The following is an 18,127-nucleotide window of genomic DNA, read 5'->3' on the forward strand; positions in this document are numbered from 1 at the left end:
GAACCTCTTAAACCTTCAGCAATTCTTAGTGTACCATCCATCATTGAAGGAACACCAACAGAAAACATGTGGTTTAGAGATGCTTCAGCAAAAAGGGTAAATGGTAAATGGGTATAAAAGACTGTTGCATTAAATATTATCACTGGTTAGGAAGCTACAGAAGAAGATGAAGGCAGTGCACAAGTTACCCATGAGTCAGCAACGTGCCCTCGTGGCCAAGAAGACCAATGGGCCTCCTCACAGGAGTGGAAGGGGTCTCTGGCTTGCTTACAGCAATTAAGTGCAGGAAAGCCAAGGGGCGGAGTGTGGTGCAAGGACTATTGTTTTGGTTCCCACATCTACCTACTCCTGTTATTATCCAAAGTGATAATGGCTCAAATTTATCATGTAAAAAAGTGCAAGATTGGGCAAAGCAAGAAGGATTTCAGTGGGTATTCCACACCCCATACTATCCCAAATCAAATGGGATGGTGGAAAGAGCCAATGGCTTGTTAAAAAAAGAGCCTCAACCCACACAAGGCTCAATGGGACAGACAACTTCCCAAAGTACTCCCTCAGTTAAATAATCATTGTGGGCCTGCTGGAAGGCCTGTAAGCCCAGCATTCTTTGTGAAAGATGAGCTTAGTGCTCAACCTACAGGTAAAAGAGGATGTCCAACAACATTACAGCTGGACAGCCTGTGATGGTCAATTTACCATCCATCGGTGCTGTGCCTAGGACTCTAGGTAAAGCTCGTGGCCCACTTGCCTGGGAAGCTACTGATAGCAGTGGTGCAAAACACAGAATTAGGGCATGATGGATTTTTCCTTCTTTTTCAATGGGGTAACCTGTTCTGCCTCACCCCACCGAAACAAGTTTTTATTTTCTCTTGCAGCAGTGTGCAGGACGACTGATGGAAATGCTGTATTCATTTTACTAACTCTAGAGCTATTAGTTCTATTACTTATAATCTATAAGCTGTATTACATATATTTTGTATATAAAAATGCGAGGTATGACAAACAAATAACCCAAATTCAACCACCCAAAAGGTACAAATTTGTACATAATAGCAGTACTTCATGTTAAAAAATGTTTACTTGCCATGGACTTATAAGTGCAAAAATTATCAATACACTATTTGTGGCACAGAGCCAAGGGGGGACCATAGCACTACTCTGTGAGGATAAGATGACTTGACTATAGTCAGGGGGCAGAGTGTGACCAGTGTGCTCCTTCCCTAGCTCAACCTGACTGTTCTCATGTAGCCCTATTCAGGTGTTAATCACCAGTGACATATCTGATCCTGGTGGGTAGCTCCCTGATTTCTTCCCCCACTCAGGTATTAACCATTATTAAGGGTCCTGATGGCTGCATTCTCAGGGGAAGATAAAGCTGATTGTGCATACACCAGCCAGAATTGCTCTGAAATGAAAGAATGACTCTCAGTCAGTCATCTTCTCCCATAAATATGGGGACAGCCCCAAAACCCCTTGAGCTTTCCTTGCATCGCAGCGGGCTGCACGCCAGTGTCTCCCCTTGAGCACAGACACCTCCCAAGGATGCTCCTCAGCGTTAAAGAGATCCTTGCCAGATCCTGACACATTCATGGTAAGTGACGGTAGCAGCTCTTTTTGAACTTGTAAACTTTACTGACATAACAGTGCACAATTTTCCTTAGTCCTAAACTGTTGATCAGGTCTGGGACTAAGACTGCATCCAGCTGCATCCAGACTCCTCTCACAAAGAGTTTGCAAAGCAAGGGGGTCCAATCTGAACCCCCTTGGGAAACCCTCAATGCGAGGGTTTCCTTGGTAATTCTCTGTATATCCTGTACCCCATGCAGTAAATAATAAGTGACCTTGCCTTTAGAATCTCGTGAAACCATTGACCATATGAACAAAACCTATTACTATTTCTTTCAATGCACGAGTGAAGTGCACTGTGTCATTCACCCCCACCATCACTCATTCTGTGGCAACCAATAACAAATACATCAGCAGCAAGAGGAAGACGAGGGAAAATGTGGGCCTGCTGCTGAACGGGGTGGGTGTCTTGCTGATGGAGATTAAAGAGATGCTGGATTTACTAAATGCCTTCTTTACTTCAGCCTTCACTGCTAAGGCCAGTCCCCATGGACTAGAGAGCTCAGAACAAGAGAGAAAATCTGGAGGGAGGAACAGCTTCCCCTGGTTGAAGAGTATTGCTTTAGGGATTATTTAGGCAAACAAATCTATGGGCCCCGACGGGATGCATCCACAGACGCTGAGAGAATTGGCAGGCGTTATTGCTCAGCCCCTCTCTATCATCTTCAAAAGGTCATGGAGAACAGGAGCGGTGCCAGAGGCCTGGAGGAAAGCCAACATCAGGGAGGTGGATTGGGAACTGGCTGAATGGCAGAGCTCGCAGCGTTGTGATAAATGGGGCCGAGTCTAGTTGGAGGCCTGTGGTCAGTGGTGTCTCCCAGGGGCCAGTACTGCTGTAGCCCAGTGCTATTCAGGTTATTCATCAATGACCTGGAAGATGGGACAGAGTGCTCAAGTTTGCGTGTGATCCAAAACTGGGGGGAGTGGGCGACACAGCAGAGGGCTGCGCTGCCTTTCAGAGGGACCTGGACAGGTGGGCGAGTTGGGCACACAGGAACCTCCTGAGGGTCAACAAAGGCAAGCGCCAGGTCGTGCACCTGTGACAGGAGATGATCTCTAGAGGTCTCTTCCAACTTCAAAAATCCTGGGATTCTGGGATTTTCTGAGTCCCACATGGGACACTTAGAATCTACTGTTCCTCCCTACCATTTGTAAGGCAGTAAAATGTGCCTTAACATAAATGAACAGAGGAAGAACAGAGAAAAACAGCCTTTTTCCACAGGGAATGGGTTGAGCCCATCCCTGCAGAGGGGAGCTCTGGCCAGCTCATGGCACTGGCCTTACTGCTCTCTCATCAAGGCCAGTGAGAAGGTACCAGCTGCACTGGAAGGAACCCCCACAGTGCTTTTGTGCTCCATCTTCTCGAGAAATGAAAGACATTCCTGATGATGTTTCCACATCCTTGTAGCTGAGCTGAAGAGAAGCTCTTGATTCAAAGAGCTTCCCCACAACCTTCCCTACCCATAGCTTCTCTACCCGTAGCTATCTGATCTGCTCTGCATGGGAAAAGCTACTTTGAGACATGGAAATACTCTGGAGTTGATCAGGTTCTACCTTGTGATGGCTTTTGCTTTCTTCTCTTTTCTGCTCCTCTTTGAATTTTTCCATCATCTTCTTCTCAACTTTCCAGCAGACAGGAGGATGCAAAAGAAGTGAGTGCCAAAGAGAAGCATGTCCAAAGCTCTGTGCGTGGGGGACAGCAGATGTGTGGCTCAGTTCCCAGCAGCCCTGTGACGGGGAAACTCTGCAGCCCCTCCACGCTGGGCTGGGCTGCTCTCGGCAGCGCTGTGTCCCGGGCACAGGAACAGGGCAGCGCGGCTGCAGGGCTCTTGCCAGGGCTCTGCCTGCTCTGCCTGTCGTCTGCAAGCAAGCGGGGCAAGGAAGAGGAAAGCTGCACTAGATCTCTTACATTTAAAAGACACATATTTTGCTGTGGCAATGCCTGTTTCCCCAAAAACACAAATGAGAAAGAGGAAGCACCTGAGCAGTTTCCTTTTGGAAGCACTTCTGTGGCAGCCTCCCATTCCCAAGCAGGGGACTTGTCGATGCAGGTTTAAAAGCGGCATTTGGAAGTGCCTGCCGGTGGCCTGGGGGCTTTATTTCACCCTGTGCTCTGCAGTGATGGGCCTGCCTGTGGATGAGCCACCTCTGACTGCTGTGTAATGGCACATGAGCAACAACAGCTGGTCACTGCTGGGCCTTCCAGCCCCACCGTGGGTTGTGGGAACTTGTGGGTGCTAAGAGGGAAAGGGGCTGGAGGGAACTGCTGGCAGGTAATGTCCTTGGTGGGTGCTTTGGGGGAAGCTGGGGCAGGCTGGGTGGGTTTGTTCCCATTTCTGGTGACGATGGAGCCTCCTGGTGCCGCAGAGGGGCTGCACAGCTCTGCCCGCGCGCTGCTGGCACCAACAAACCGTGCGGCAGGGGGTTCTCCCTGGCGCCTGCAGCTGTGCCAGGCCAGCAGTGCAGCAGAGCAGGGCTGCGAGGCAGCAGATCTGCTCATCCGCTGCCACGGGCTGCTGCCGACGGAGAGGAGAGCTGGCTTTGTTTTGGGATCCTTCACTAGGGCCCCCAGGTTCTTCCCAGTGCTCCCAGTGACCCTGGTGCCCCAAAGCACCTGGCAGTGGCCCCCTAAGCTCAGTGCCTGCAAACCCCCTCCCACCAGTCCCTCTGCTCTCCACTGTCCCCAGGCAGCTCCACGCAGGGCCCACATCCCCAGGGAGGCAGGGCCAGGGTGATTGCCGCACCGCACACAGCCCCACACGGACAGACAGTGCCCCTCCACAGGGACACGGCTTTATTTGCCTCCTGCTCTGTGCTGCTGGCCTCCCCCGGTGCAGAGCTTTGCAGCTACCGCCCGTCGAGCACGGGGCTCCTCGGCGTGCTCCGGCCTAAGGTGAGCTGCAAAGACACCGATGTTGATGGGAGCAGCATGGGCACAAGGCCCCTGATGCCCCACGGTGCCCGGCTGGGGTGTCTTCCCTGATGCACCCCTAGGGCCACGCATCCCCAAGCCCCCTGGCTTTTGGCACCCACAGAACCTCTGGGCGCCTTGCTAGCCAGGCCCCACTGCTGTAGCCACGTGGCTGATGCCTGGAGCAGGCCTGGCATGGGAACATGGCCACCAGGGCACGGGCATGGCCACAGCCCCGACCTGCCCCAGAGCCCGACCTTGAACCCAACCCGGGCTCTCGGCCAGGAGCAGCGCCTCAGCCCCCCGCTGCTGCTCACCCAGGACGTGGACGGCTGCCGCCTGCGGTGCCTGGTGGCTTCCCATGCAGCAGCTCCAAGATGTGCTCAGAAGCTGCTCGAACAGCGCGGGGCAGTCTTGGGCCTGTGAAAACACACAGTGCAGGCAGCAGGAGCTCATCCCCATCTCCAGCAGCCCCCTTTGCTCCCCTCTGCCCAATCGCCTGACCACCCATGGCCAGTACGGGGGCGACCCCATGACGAGGGAGTCACGGGATGGGCAGCCAGCATAGGGACACAGCCCCAGCGCACAGCTCACTCACCAGGTGTCTGCAGACCTCGTCCTGCATCTTGTGCGCGCTCAGCCCAATGCTGATGTTGAGGCGCCTCTGCAGCCTCTTCGACCCCAGAAATGGGGCACACAGGTGCAGGGTCACCTTGCAGGCCTGCAAAAGAGCCCCAGGCCCTATCATGGGGATGCTCTGCACCTGCCCGGGCACTGAGGAAGGAACCTTGCCGGCAGGGCAGCATCACACAGGGCCCGTGGAGACTCCTGCAGCCCCATGCGGAAGGGAACGAGTGCCCCCATGGCTCAGCCAGCTCCACGGGGCTTTCTGTGGGGCGCCTGGGGCTCTTACATTGCACACAGCCAGGGACGGATCACGAAGGTGCAGCACCAGGCTGGGAAAGGCCTCCTCCACCTCCCTGCTGAAAAGCGCTCTCCTCCCCAAGGCAGAGGAGGCCAGGGTGCCATAGAGGCCAAAGGCCGAGCGGCGCAGCTCCTCTTCCTCCTGTGACGAGAAAGACCGTCGGGCAGGCTGCTAGCACACACTGCTCGGCACCGCGCGGCGCTGCCCACAGGGCTGGCAACCGGCGACGGCTGCCCCCTGCCAACAGCAGCCCGCAGGGGACGGCAACCCGCGTGGGCTCCCGCCTGCCCACGGAGAGACAGCGGCTCCACTTACCGCCCCCCAGAGTGCCCGGCAGCTCCTGGCCACCTCTTCAAAGGCAGAGCCCATGGCCCTCGCCTCCAGCCATGCCAGGACCTTCGTCAGAGCCAACAGGCTCTCCACAGCCACCTCGGGTCTGCCCACGTCCTCCATGCCCCCGAGCAGCGCTCTCACCACTATGGCCCAGTGCCTCCGCAGCTGCAGAGCGACACGCACATGAGCTCTTGCCTCTCAGTGCTGCTCCCCGCTGCGGCGCCAGTGGCAGCGCTTTCCAGAGCAAGCCCAGGGGAGAGCCCCGATGCCAGGGCATTGCCTCAGTGCAGCCCTGCACCTGCCTCGGCTCCTCGAGCACTTTCGTGCTCCTCCGCAGCTCGGCTTGTGCACAAAACCCACCAGAGGCTGTCTCACCTTTGTGGGTGTTCCTGTGGCCATGTTCCCCAGACCCCTCAAGGCCATTTGTCTTACGCTGCTGACAGGGTCGCGCGACCTCTCTGCCAGCACCTCCAGGAGGGGAGTCACGATTTTCCTCTCCCTGACCAGCTGGTCCTTCATGAGCTGCAATCAAGACACGTGAGCACTAGCATGGAGCAGCCCTCACCTGGGTGAGACGCAGGAAGCCCTGCGAGCCCCCTCGCCCCGCGGCTGCCTCACCTCGGCACAGAACGCAGTGGCTGTGAGCCGCAGGTTCGCCGAGCGGGAACGCAGCCAGTGGAAGAGCCGCTGCACCAGGCGCTGCGGGACCTGCTCCGCGCGCAGCAGCACACTGCGCACAGAGCACAACAGCCTTGTAGCACGTGCTCACACAGCATGGCCCCCCGGCACTGCTCCCAGCTGCGCCCACCCCGGTGCAGACGCCGCTTGCACTGGAGCAGAGCTCGGGGCAGGCCCCAGCTCCCAGCAGCCCTTCCTCTAGCACGGCCCCCACCAGGGGCTCTCACCTTGCCAGGAGACACACGCCGGCCGTGTGAGCCTGGGGCGCTGCCAAGGACGCCCACGCTCCCTGCTCCCGCAGCAGCCGCAGCCACCGGTGCTCCAGGCTCTTGGCCAGCACCAGCTCCAGGGCCTCCACAAACAGGCTGCAGGGAGAAGCCAAAGAAAGTTCCAGGCACAGCACTTTGTGGGAAGCTGCTCTTTAGCACAACCCCACGATGGATCCCAGCAGCAACACCCAGCTGAGTTGCAGAAACAGCCCAATGCCCAGTGCGCTGCCCTACAGAGCCCAGTCCCACCTACCACGGAGGCAGCCCAGCACCAGGGCAATAGGCAGGTGGCTCCTGCATAGCCATGGGCCGCACATGCAGATTCTGCCCCTGCCCCTGCTGCTCCTCACCTGCCCGGTGGGTCACTCCTACTCAGCTCTCTGAGGGACAGGTCCATGTCCTCCCCCAGTGTCTCGCTGAGCTGCTCCAGGAGGCTTGGAAGCAGCCAGGGAAGCAGGCGCTGAACCAGGGTGTCACTCCTCACTGCTGACACCACCTCACAGAGGGCGCGAGTGATCTACAGAGAAATTTAACCAAGAACCACCTGGTAAAACAAGGCACTTGCCCATGGACCACGTCCCCCTGACAGCCCAGGGGCTTTTACTCTCTCTAGTTCTCACTGCAGGGAGAGCCTTTCAGCCTGGCAGCCGCAAGCTGTCCCAGCATCCCACGCTGCTATCACACCAGCTCAGCACCCCACAACGCTCCACGAGCCCTCACAAAGGGCAGGAATCCCGCTGGCACTCAAGCACTGCTTGGAAAGCACGTGCAAAGCGGCACGGCCGCCGGGGCTGCTGGACGTACCACGCGAGGCTCCAGGGCAGCCTGGCTGCTGCCCAGCTCCCCAGCGCAGCGGTTGATCCCGTCGCTCTTTCCCGCTGCCCCCAACTTTTGTGTTAAGTGGACCAGGATTGGGCAGCCCACGGTGCTTCTTCCCAGGCTCCTCCACACCTCTGCTGTGTTGCTGCAAAGGAACACATGCCAGCACGTGAGCCCACATCCCCGGCTACCCAAGGTACCCCTGGAGAAGCCATACACCCTCCTTGTGCCCATGGGCACTGCCAGTGCCCAGGTCCCGACAGGCACACTAGCTGCAGCGCTCAGCCTTGCGCGGGGCAAAAGCACTGGCTGCCGAGAGGGCCGCCCACGCAGGCGAGCCCCGCGACTGGCTCTGACGGCAGTGGGAAGGGCGGCTGCACAGACCTGTCCATGGGCAGCGGTGTCTGCAGGAGGCTGCCCAGCACCGGCTCTTGGTGAGAGCGGCACAGCTGGACCATGGCCCGCAGCACCACGCGCCGGGGAGTGCTCAGCTGGGTGCTCCGCAGGCACGTGCACAGGATGAACACCAGCTCGGGCACCTGAAAGGAGGTGGGCGAGAAAGAAAGGCTCGGTGTGTCCTTTCCCCATTGTGCCTCAGGGCCAACACACTACTGCAGAGAACAGCCAAAGGCATCCTAAAAAATGCCTCCCTCACCTCCTCCTGGAATATGTTGCCAACACAATCCCCCAGGAAGGTCAGTGTCCACTGACCCGCAGCCTGCATGCACATGGGCCTGGAGCACAGCAGGCTCTCCATGATGCTGCTCACGAAGCCTGTGGCCTGGCCTTGTGGGAAATATTTGCACACAAGCTGGGGAGAAATCAGAAACACAAGCGAGCGTGTCGCAGGAGTTGCTCAGATGCAAAACATGTGTCCTGCAAGCAGCACTCCCACACACACGTGCACACAAACATATTATGGCCCCACTCGTGCTTTTTGAAGGCCAGGTACCTTGGCAATGTTGGTGGAGGTTGCCAGCAGAGACCCAGAGGTGACAGCGCTGAGCCTCTCGGACAGAGACGTGATCTGGGTCCACGGTGCCACGTCCATCTTTTCATCTGGAACTATCAGAAAGGGGAGTGACGTTGATGGGGAGCTATCAGAAAGGGCAGTGATGTTCATGGGGAGCCGACTCCCGGATCCCTGGGCACTGAGCAAGGACATGGGGGAGGCCTGCAAAGGCCACGCAAAGCCAGGGTCCCCCAAGGCCACACAGTGGCTTTGCAAGCTGGACAAGGTACTACGGCGCAGGGGAACAGGGCCTGGTGCTGGGCTCCTTCCTGCAGGGAGCAGCAGGGGCAGCCCTGCCTATTCCTCTCACCAACTCTCTGGAGAAGGAGGCAGAGGCAGGTCGCTGCCCGCCGACGGGATGCGGCTGACTCCTCGCATGTCAGAGGCCCCAGCAGTCCCACCAAGGAGCCAAACTCTTGGCAGGCACCACCTCGCTGCGGGAGCAAGACACAGGCACAAAGGTCACCAGCATCGCCACGGCCGCTGGCCCTCTCCCGACTGCAGGGCCCCGAGCACTGGCGGAGACGGGCGGGAACAAGGGGCCACCCCGCAGCCCTGGGACACCCAGAACCCGCCGCCCGCCCACGGAGAGCTCCCGGCACAGGGTCCCCGCTCACCCTCTGCTCGCGCCTCTCTTCGCAGGTGCCCAACACCTGCACACACACTTCCAGTGCTCCGTCCCGCTCACACAGGTGGGCCGAGGTGAGCCAGCGTCGCAGAACCTGCCACGACAGCGCCTGTCTCACCATGGCCTGAATTTTGCCCTACACCCCTCCGCAGGGACCCTGCTGCTTTTGTGGCCCTGCTTTCTCCGGGCACCGCGTGAGGAGCCCTTGCTGGGGCCACCTTCCCACTCCAGGCTCTCGCCATGGGCAGCCTTCATTTGTGTATCAGCCCTTGCTCACAGCCGCACAAGTGGGAGAAGCTCTGCTCATCTAGGGGACTGCAGGACACTGCAAGCTGCCTGCAAGAACGTTGCTGCAGACGGGAAAAGCGTGGATGCAAACCTAGGGCGAGGGGACCTGAAGCTAGGACCATTTCACTTCCCACTGATGTGCACGGATAGCACCGAGTTAGAGAAGAGCTCCCCTCCATGGACCAGGCCCGCAGGCCTGATTCCCCTGGCTCTGCTGTGTTCTGGTAGCAACAATGCCTTCCCCGCTGCCCCAGGGCACTCACCCGCACCACGTCCCCCAGGCAGATGGGGACCGGCTCTGCCTGCAGGAGGGCTGCCGTGAGCTGTCCCAGGGCTCGCAGGGATGGCGCCTGTCAGCAAAAAGCAGAGGAGAGACCATGTACCCCACAAAGACGCCACAGCAGCCAGTGGGATTCCCATTCCCAGCGTGGGGTGCCTGGTGCTGGCTCCCCGCTCAGCAGTGACCCAGCAGGCCAGCACCTACCACTGTGCGTGAAGCCACCACCATCGTCTCCCCTCTCACACGCAGCTGTTCCGGGCAGGGAAGGCACAGGATGGCCTGGCAGCACTGAGCCAGGAGGCTGCACTTTTCCCCCCTGCTCAGACAGGGTTTCAGCTTGCTGAAAGGAGAAAAGGGCAGAGAACACAGAGAGGGGGCTTACTAGCGCTCCCCAGAGTGAGCCAGAGGACAACTTCCTTTGGCCCAATCCACAACCCCAAACCCAGTGCCCACAGCCCCAGCCAGACCAGGCAGCTGTGCTGGGACACACACTGGCATCCAGAGTGCCAGGAACAGAGCCTACCTCAACTGCTCCATGGCCACGAGGGCCCGAGGCTGCACCGGGGACTCCCGCGGCTCCTCCTGAATCACCTCCTGCAAGGCACAGACAGACAGGCACAGGGTGGGCAGGGGGCAGGAGAGCAGGAGGGAGCTCCTGCCAGGCCGAGCCATGGGCTGAGCTGCCCAAGCCCACAGACACCAGCTCTGCTGCCCCCTCACGACTCCCACAGAGGCTCTACAAGAAAAGGCAGCAGCTCTGCAGTGCCGGGACGCACTCTGCTCCCCCACTGCAGCCCCAGCGCCAGCCCCCACGCGCCCTGCCAGCTGGGGATGTAGCTCGTGGCCGTCAGGAGCTTGCATACCACCCTGCAAGAGCATCGCGCCCCTGCACAAACCCACCCCATGGCCCAGCCCTTGGCTCCCCTGCACCACGTCCCCGGCTCTGGGCACTCACCACCAGGGTCTGCAGCAGCTCCCGCTTGCAGCAGAGCTCAAACCTGGGGCTGCCGCCTGCAGCCTGCAGGGCAACGCTGATCTCTGTGATGCTCTGCACCAGGGAGAGCCTCAGCTGCGTGTCCTGATGCCAGGGGAGACAAAGAGGCTTTCAGCCAGGGCCCCAGGGTGGGAAGGGCAGCGGGGCTGGGGCTAATCTGCCTCTAAGAGCAGCGCAGGGAGGACATGGTGCCCTCTGGAGGCCCTGCGGCACCCTGGGCACCTGCCCCACAACACGGAAACGTCCCCTCCCTCTCCCTTGCTGGCAAGGAGCCTCCCATGGGAGGGGAAGCTGCTGCTCCAGGTGCTGCCTGGGAAGACCCCGTGCATCGCGGACACGGGCAGCAGGCTGAGCAGCGCTCGCCTGGCTGCAGCGGCAGAGGTGCGTGACGGGAGGAGCAGGAGGGGCTGCAGCTGGCAGCACCCACACGCCTCTGCCCCACGCCGCGAGCTCCCACCTGGCAGCCCTCTCTGTAGAGCCCCAGCACGTTGCCCACGACGTCTCTCTCAACGTGGGCCAGCAGCTGCTCCCTGGGGGCGCGCAGCGACATCCGCCCGTAGGTGACCATGAGCGTGGCGCGAGCAGCGTGTGTCCTCACCGTGTCGCCCTGCCGGGGGATCACCAGAGAAACACCGAGACGTCAGCCCGCTGCCCTGCTCTGCCCCGAGACTTCGTGTGCTCCTAAGGCAGGAGCTGCCCCTGCCCCAACAGCGGCACCTCCCGACAGGGGCACCCTGGGCCCTTTACCTTCTGGGCTTTCAAAGTTCCCAGGAACTCCTTCACGCAGGCCAAGGCAAGCGAGAAGTGGCTCTCGGCACAGCGCGACAGGACAGAAACCATTCCCTGCAAGGCAGCAGAAACAGGGAGTCGCTCCCAGCCCAGCGCCCAGCCGTGACCAGCTCCAGAGGTCAGGCAGGACCCTTCCCCAGGGAAAGGGACACAAACAGGTCACCAGCTGTGCTGGAGCACGGCCGCACAGAGCCCCTGCACCCCAGGCACACGCAGGAGACACCCTGCCGCACAGCAGGGCAGTGCGAGGAGCCCTCACCTGCGCCTCCCACAGCTCCAGGAAGTTGGCTGCTTGCAGGTGCTTCAGGGTCTGCTCTCGCACGTGGCGCAGACACCCGCAAGCTGCCAGGGCCGTGCCGAGAGCCTTGTACAGGAACCTCTGCAAGAGGAGAGGCCAGGCCCCAGCTGCAGGGACAGCCCTGCCCGGCGGGACAGGGCCAGGCCGCAGCGGTGCCACCGTGCCGAGAGCCGCCCAGGCGCCTGCGGCAGCAGCCCCAACTGCACGCGCTGGCCAGCCCGGCACAGCCGCCAGCCCGGCGCGGAGGGGAGAGCAAGCGCCTTCCTGGGCAGCGAGAGCAGCAGGGACAGGAGCCCGCCGGGCAGAGCAGCCCCGCCAGCCCGTGCGTGGGCCCCGGCCTCCCAGGGCTCTGCTGGTGCCGCAGCCCTCAGGGCGCCCCAGCAGCGGCGGCGACACCGCGCAGGGAACAAACCTTCTCCCAGGACAGGCGGGGAGAGCTGCCCAGCTGCTGGCTCAGCTCCTGGCTCAGGCCCACGATCCAGACGTCGCTCCCGATGGCTTCCAGCGACGTTTGCAGGAACTAGGGCAGAGGGGGACATGAAGCAAACACCCCCTGCCCTTGCCTGGGCCCTTTTGCACACCTAATGGGCAGAGGTCTCTAACCAGCCTTCTAAAATCTGCCTCTGTCTCTCCCCCAACACGATGCTTGAGCCCGGGGAATTGGCAGGAGCTTGTGCTGCTCAGTGTCCAAAAAGGGAGCCCCCAGGTTCCTCCCAACACTCTTCCACACCCTGGGCGCCCGATCCAGCTGTGGCCCCCACACACATGCTGTACCTTCAGCACAAGGCTCTCCCACTCAGCCACATCCAGGGAACTGGCGGTTGTTCCTGCAAAGCCCAAGGAGGCAGACCCTATGCTCTCAGCGCCCTGAGCCCCCAGCAGAGCCCCAGGGTCTCCTTTGCAATCCAACAGCCCAAAGGCTCAGCCCAGGGGGCTGACGAGCATCCCTAAACCTGGCACCATTCCCCAGTGCCAAGCTGGGAGCTGACGGTGTTTTGCTGCGTCCTCTGCCGCCAGCCTGTCCCTGGCAGCGACACTTTACCTGCCAGATGCTGCAGCAGCAGGGGGATCTCTGCAGCCCAGCTCGCCCCCAGCGCGCTGTGGATCATGCCGGGGAGCACCTGCAGAAGCTGCAGGGCCGCAGCGCCACGGCCACCACCCGCATGCGGAGCCACCGCCGCTGTCACCTAGCAGAGCGCGAGAGAGACGGGGGGCTCGCACCCGCCTCGGAAGCCGCGGCTGCGCCGCAGGCAGCCAGGCAGGCAGGCAGGGGAGCCCCAGGCACCTCTCGCACACTCCTGCCTCCTCCCAAGGTGCCTGCACCGGCCTCGGCACCATCTCTCCCACCCTCTGCTCAGCCACGAAAGCTCCTTCCCTGCTCCTCGAACTCACCAGCAGGCGAGCCAGCAGCGCCTGGGGAGCCGGCAGAGCCGCTGTGGGCACAAAGGAAGGCAGCGTGAGATTCCCAACCCCTCTACGCCCTGCCCGTGCCGCTTCCCGTGCTGCCACGCAGGGCTGCAGGGCACCCCGGCCACAGCGCCTGCACAGCAGCACTGCCGGGTTCCTGGCGCTGTGCACACAGGCACAAGGACAGCCCTGGTATGGCAGGAACCAGCCCCAGGGCCCCAGAGAGCTGCGAGCAGCAGTGCCCAGTGCCTCCGCCAGGAAGGGCCGCATGGAAAGAGCCCTCACGCCTGGCAGCGGACACTGCTCTGTCCTCCGCAGCCCCGCGCCTCCCGCAAGGGCCTGGCAGGGCTGCAGGGACACGCGCTGTCCCGCGCCACCAGCCCGGCACTGCTGCCCGGCACCTGCTGCTCCCCACCTTGCTCCTCAGGCTCCAGGGCCTCGGGCTCCCTGCGCTCAGTCTCCGGGTGCTTCTCGGCCAGGGCGCGCAGGCAGCGGCACAGTGGCACAAGCAAGCCCGTGTACTGCACTGGCACCACGTAGTGCAGCAGCTTCGGCCACAGGAGCTGCGGACAAGAACCAGGCCATTTGGCACGAGGGCATTCCTGCCTCTCCGTCCCAGTCCCTGCGTCATTTCCATGTCTCCAGCCCTGGCCTGGGCCCTTGGCCTCACTCCTTCACGAGCTCAGGAGCTCTGCTCCTGCTCTGCCCTCCTCCTCCCCCTCCTGCCCCTCTCCCTGCCGCGCTTCGCACCCCTTTCCCTCTCCCTCGCTCTGGCTGCCTGCTGAGAGCGGCTGGCACACCTCTGCCCCCGGGGCAGCTCCCTTCCCTGCGGCAAAGGGATGCGGGAGCCACTCGGGCTCACCAGCCCCTCCCAAGATCTCTATGGGCTACGGGACGCAGCCAAGGCGCGTGCCCAGCGGTGCTCACGCGCTGCAGCACGCACAGGATGAGCGAGTCTGGCCACACAGAGCTCACACCCAGCTCTCCCTGATTGCTTTCATGCCTAAGGTGGACGTCCCGGTGCACATGGCGAGAACAACTCACTTGGGCTACCGCTCTGTTGGAGACATCCATCGTGCTGACCATGTGCCAGCACAGGCGCCGAATGGCCCGTTCTTCATGTGCTTCCGCAGCACAAAGATTCCCTGTAGCCTGCAGGATAGGGTGGCAAATATTTGTCACTGCCCCTTCCCAGGCCCCACGGTGCCTGGCAATGGGGAGGACCCCCACCACGGCACCGGTACTGCCAGCCCGGCTGCGCTGGGCTCCGCTCCTTCAGGGAGACCCATGGCAGTGCGGCACAGCCATGAGGTGCAGCCACGGTGCTGCGCTCTGCCTTACCAGCCTGCCCGAGGCACGGCAGAACTCGCTGAAGAGATGCCCCACCACGTCCCACGACGAGCAGCCCAGGCCACTGGAGCGCAACAGCTCCCCGATGAAGAGCAGGACGGCCATCCTCACCTGCAGGCAGGGCAGGCTGCCGCCACGAGCCGGCCCCAAGCCCCAGGGGAGCTGCCTGCGCTGTGCTGCAGCCCCTCTGCCCAGGCCGGGACAAGGAGGCAACAACAGCAGCCCTTGCTCTGCTGCTGCTGCTGCCGCCAGCCTCCTGCCCCAGAGCCTGCCTCCGCCTATGGCAAAGGCCTGGCCAGGCTCTGCCTTGGAACAGCCCTGCTCTGCCCCACAATGGCCCTGTCCAGACCAGCTCACCTGGCACGTGGGGTCGTGGCACACGGACTCCGCGAGTTTGACAAACAGGGCCAGGTTCTCCCGCATGGCAGGCACTGCAAGAGACATGGAGAGGCGGTGCTGAAACCAAGTCCCCATTTCCGCAGGGATTTCACACAGCTCCCTGGCTTCCCACACACAAGCAGGGCAGAAAAAGGGTGCCAGCCTGTGCCTCAAAGGAAGCAGCACATTCCCAGGGGGATGCTGATCTTTTTGCTGCCTGGCCTACTGACCATCAGAGCGGACCAGAGCTTGCAGCACTCCCACAGCTGCTACACGATCGGCCTTGCTCCCGTTCCTCAGTTTGAAATAAAGGAAGACGATTGTCTCCTCGGGGCAGATTTGGGCTGTGGGGAAGAAAGAAATCCTGCTGGTCAGGAGAGCCCAGCGTCTTCCCACGTGTGCAGCTTTGCGAGAGCTGCGGTGATGCTGCAATGCGGCCCCGGCTCTCCTCTCCTTACCCTGCAGCACCATGCAGCGGCACAGCTCTGCCCTGTGCTCGGGCCGGGGCGGATCGATCTCATCACAGAGCTGTGGGAACAAAGTGTTTTTCACAGCAGGTTGCATTGGTAGAGAGGGGGACAGAAAGGAAACCTGTCGCGGGCATCTCTGGGCGCGGAGCCACGCGCCAAGCGCAGCGCCCTGGGCACACGCAGGGCTGGGCAGCAGCCGAGGCTGCCCAGGAGCCCCAGGCCAGGGAGGCGCCGCCAGGCCTTACCTGCTCGTGCACAGCAGCACTGACGGCCTGCAGGTGGGCCCGTGGCCCGCGGCTCTGAATGCCAGCCACAGCTGCCAGGAAACGGCCCAGGCTCTGCAAGGGAGCGCGGCAGGGAGAGGGCAGTAGTTACCGCGAGCCCCCAGGAAGGCAGAAACAGGCGTCGCTGGGAAAACCACGGCCTGAACGCACTCACAGAGCTCTTCACACACCCGCGCCCTGGGAGGCACCGCAGGGTCCCCTGTGGAGCCACGTGCCCCAGCCACTCAACGCGCCCTCCCAGCCCTTCTGCCCTGCTGCTTTCTGCCAGCAGGAGCGCGGGAAGCCGCAGGGCCCTGTTCCCTCTTCCCATCTCCAAGGGACTCAGCTCCTGCTGGCGCCCTGCAACCCCCTGACACCTCATTGTTCCCCCGCAGGCCCCGGCCGCGCCGTGCCCCGCACAGTGCCTCACCATGGTCACACCAAGGGGATCTCGGACCTCTCGGTATTGGTGCAGCAGCCAGAGCAGCTGCTCCCAGACGCGCTGGCAGTACTGCTCCGCGTGCAGCAGGACGGCCATCATGGCACCCACTGCCCTGAGCACGGCCTGCTTGGCCTGCCGAGGGAAAGCAAGACACCGCCACATGCAGGGATGAGGCTCTCTCCAGCACCCACCTCCCCGCGAGACACCCAGCCTGCACTTCCCGCACAGGGCTCTCCTTTTCCTCTCAGTCCCGGCAAGAAGGCCTCGCTCGCCAGCACAGGGAGCGTTTCCTCCCACCACCCACAGCTGCCCTGCTAGAAGGCCCCAGCATTCGCCTCTTGCCTGCCCCAAGTGCTTGGCCCAGGGCTGCTGCACGGATGTCCCCTCCTGCCTGTCAGCACCACTCACGTCGGCGCTCCCTGAAGGCTCCCGGCTCGGGATGCTTTCCAACCAGCCTGCTCCCTCCAAGCCCTCACCCGGCCCCGTGCACAGCCCCGCTGGCCCCTGGGGACGTCCCCGTGGCTGCCCATGGCTGCGAGGGCAGCAAGGCTCACCTCTTCATCCTTGCACCGCTGCCAGTGTCTGCCCACGTAGCAGAAGAGTGGGTAAACCGGGGCGCAGAGCTGGGTGGCCTCCAGGCGAGGGAAGACCTGTTTGTCCCACTCATGCAGGTACCCGGCTATCCCGCTGCACCACTGCTCCAGAACTGCAGCACAGGAAGGGAAACAGGATCGCCTCAAAACCTCTGACCAGCACCACACATTGCAGTGGCCCCCAGACCTCCTTCCGCCCACTGTGGCCTTGCAAGGGTGGCACGGAGATCTGGCTTCAGAGACACCCCGTGCCATGGCACGAGACGGCCGGGTGGAAACGCTGCCTTGCTTCTCCCTTCTTCCACCCCCGCACACCTTCTCCTCCCCAAGGCGTAGCTCCCCTCCAACACTGCCCGCTGCAGCCCCAGCCTCTTCCTGCCCCCAGCGTTTGCCCCTCAGCACAACCTTCACGGTTTTGGGCCTTCTTTCCTGGGCTCTGCCTTTAAGCCCACAAACAGCAAAGCAGGCTGTGCTCGATGAAAGGGAAGGGAAGGGAACGGGGGAGCCCAGGCTGGGCAGAGCTTGGCCAAAGGCAGCTGAACCGGGAGGCACGCGTAGCAGCAGAGGCCGGGCAGGGAGCCAGGAGCTCCTCCGGCCAGCGGAACCCAGTGCCGTCGGCTCCGGCCGCAGAGCCGCTGGTGGCAGCGCCGCAGCACCGACACTCACCGTCGCAGACGAGACGCAGCGTGCGGCCGCTCCCCGCCGCGCTCAGCACGTGCTGCAGGGCCGACAGCGTGCTCCCCGCAAAGGGCACGCACTGCAGGGCTGCAGAGAGAGCAGCGTGTGGGCAGCCCTGGCCACCCAGAGCCGCGGCGGCCAACGGGCTCCATCTCCCGGCACCGCTGCCAGGACAGCGCTGGGCCAGGGGGAGAGCCCGCTGCAGGGAGGCTCCTGCCAGGCCACTTGTGTGTCAACCACCTTCCTCGAGGGGCACGGGGAGTGGGGAAGCCCTAAACTGGGGAGGACAGCGTGGGGCACAGCCTGGTGTGTTGGCTCTTTGCTGGTTTCCCTCTGGTGCAGCCCTGGGTCTTTGGGGCAGGGCTAGGAGTCCGTTCTCCTGCTTGGCACCTGCTGGCACCCAGCTGGGGGGCCCTACCATAGCGGGCAGCCACGTTGCGCAGCGTGATGAGGACAAACTCCTCCGACATCTCCTGCAGGGTTTGCAGGTGGCCCTGCAGCGCCGACACCACATCTCGCAGATGGCTGCGGGCCAGCGCCACCAGGACGTCGCTAGCGGCCGTCCTCACAGCAAGCGGCGCATCCTGGAAGAAGTATTTTGCATGTGGCAGGAGCGGGACTGACCCTCTGCCAGGGCTCGGCCTCCAGGCAGGACATACAGGCGCTAGCAGGGCTCCCGCTATGCCTTGCGCACAC

At 61.9% G+C, this 18,127-nt stretch overlaps 2 protein-coding genes across 2 annotated transcripts; both read right to left on the reverse strand.

The window, feature by feature from the left end:
- Positions 1-4,473: 4,473 nt before the first annotated feature.
- Positions 4,474-6,218, reverse strand: LOC148595579 (protein maestro-like). The gene is made up of 6 exons (XM_088520403.1): positions 6,171-6,218; positions 5,778-5,960; positions 5,451-5,603; positions 5,136-5,258; positions 4,778-4,957; positions 4,474-4,524 (listed from the first exon to the last, which is right to left on the reverse strand). Exons 1-6 carry the CDS (start codon positions 6,216-6,218, stop codon positions 4,474-4,476), a joined length of 738 nt encoding a protein of 245 aa, XP_088376529.1.
- A 138-nt stretch (positions 6,219-6,356) lies between these two features.
- LOC148595580 (maestro heat-like repeat-containing protein family member 2B) lies at positions 6,357-17,916 on the reverse strand. Its single transcript, XM_088520404.1, is given in 31 exon segments — positions 6,357-6,525; positions 6,701-6,838; positions 7,093-7,259; positions 7,547-7,706; positions 7,946-8,100; positions 8,514-8,626; positions 8,884-9,007; positions 9,191-9,295; positions 9,753-9,964; positions 9,967-10,109; positions 10,293-10,377; positions 10,380-10,477; positions 10,633-10,847; positions 11,221-11,370; positions 11,511-11,606; positions 11,812-11,931; positions 12,263-12,370; positions 12,625-12,677; positions 12,893-13,037; positions 13,243-13,283; positions 13,673-13,820; positions 14,302-14,409; positions 14,599-14,718; positions 14,965-15,038; positions 15,216-15,329; positions 15,444-15,513; positions 15,701-15,793; positions 16,149-16,292; positions 16,715-16,866; positions 17,420-17,518; positions 17,850-17,916. Coding segments are annotated over 31 exon segments (3,771 nt in total). The 5' UTR covers positions 17,902-17,916.
- Between the last annotated feature and the right edge of the window lie 211 nt (positions 17,917-18,127).

Source organism: Tinamus guttatus, unplaced genomic scaffold, assembly GCF_059628265.1.
Source record: "Tinamus guttatus ecotype Peru unplaced genomic scaffold, ASM5962826v1 Tinamus_guttatus_pri_ptg000087l, whole genome shotgun sequence".
NCBI lineage: Eukaryota > Metazoa > Chordata > Aves > Tinamiformes > Tinamidae > Tinamus > Tinamus guttatus.

Coding starts and splice junctions, on each gene's coding strand:
- LOC148595579 (XM_088520403.1), bottom strand. CDS start 6,218: ATGGCCTTGAGGGGTCTGGGGAACATGGCCACAGGAACACCCACAAAG. Junction 5,961..6,170: donor CCACAGGAACACCCACAAAG/GTGAGACAGCCT, acceptor GTCGCTCTGCAG/CTGCGGAGGCACTGGGCCAT. Junction 4,525..4,777: donor AAGGTCGGGCTCTGGGGCAG/GTCGGGGCTGTG, acceptor GTGTCTTTGCAG/CTCACCTTAGGCCGGAGCAC.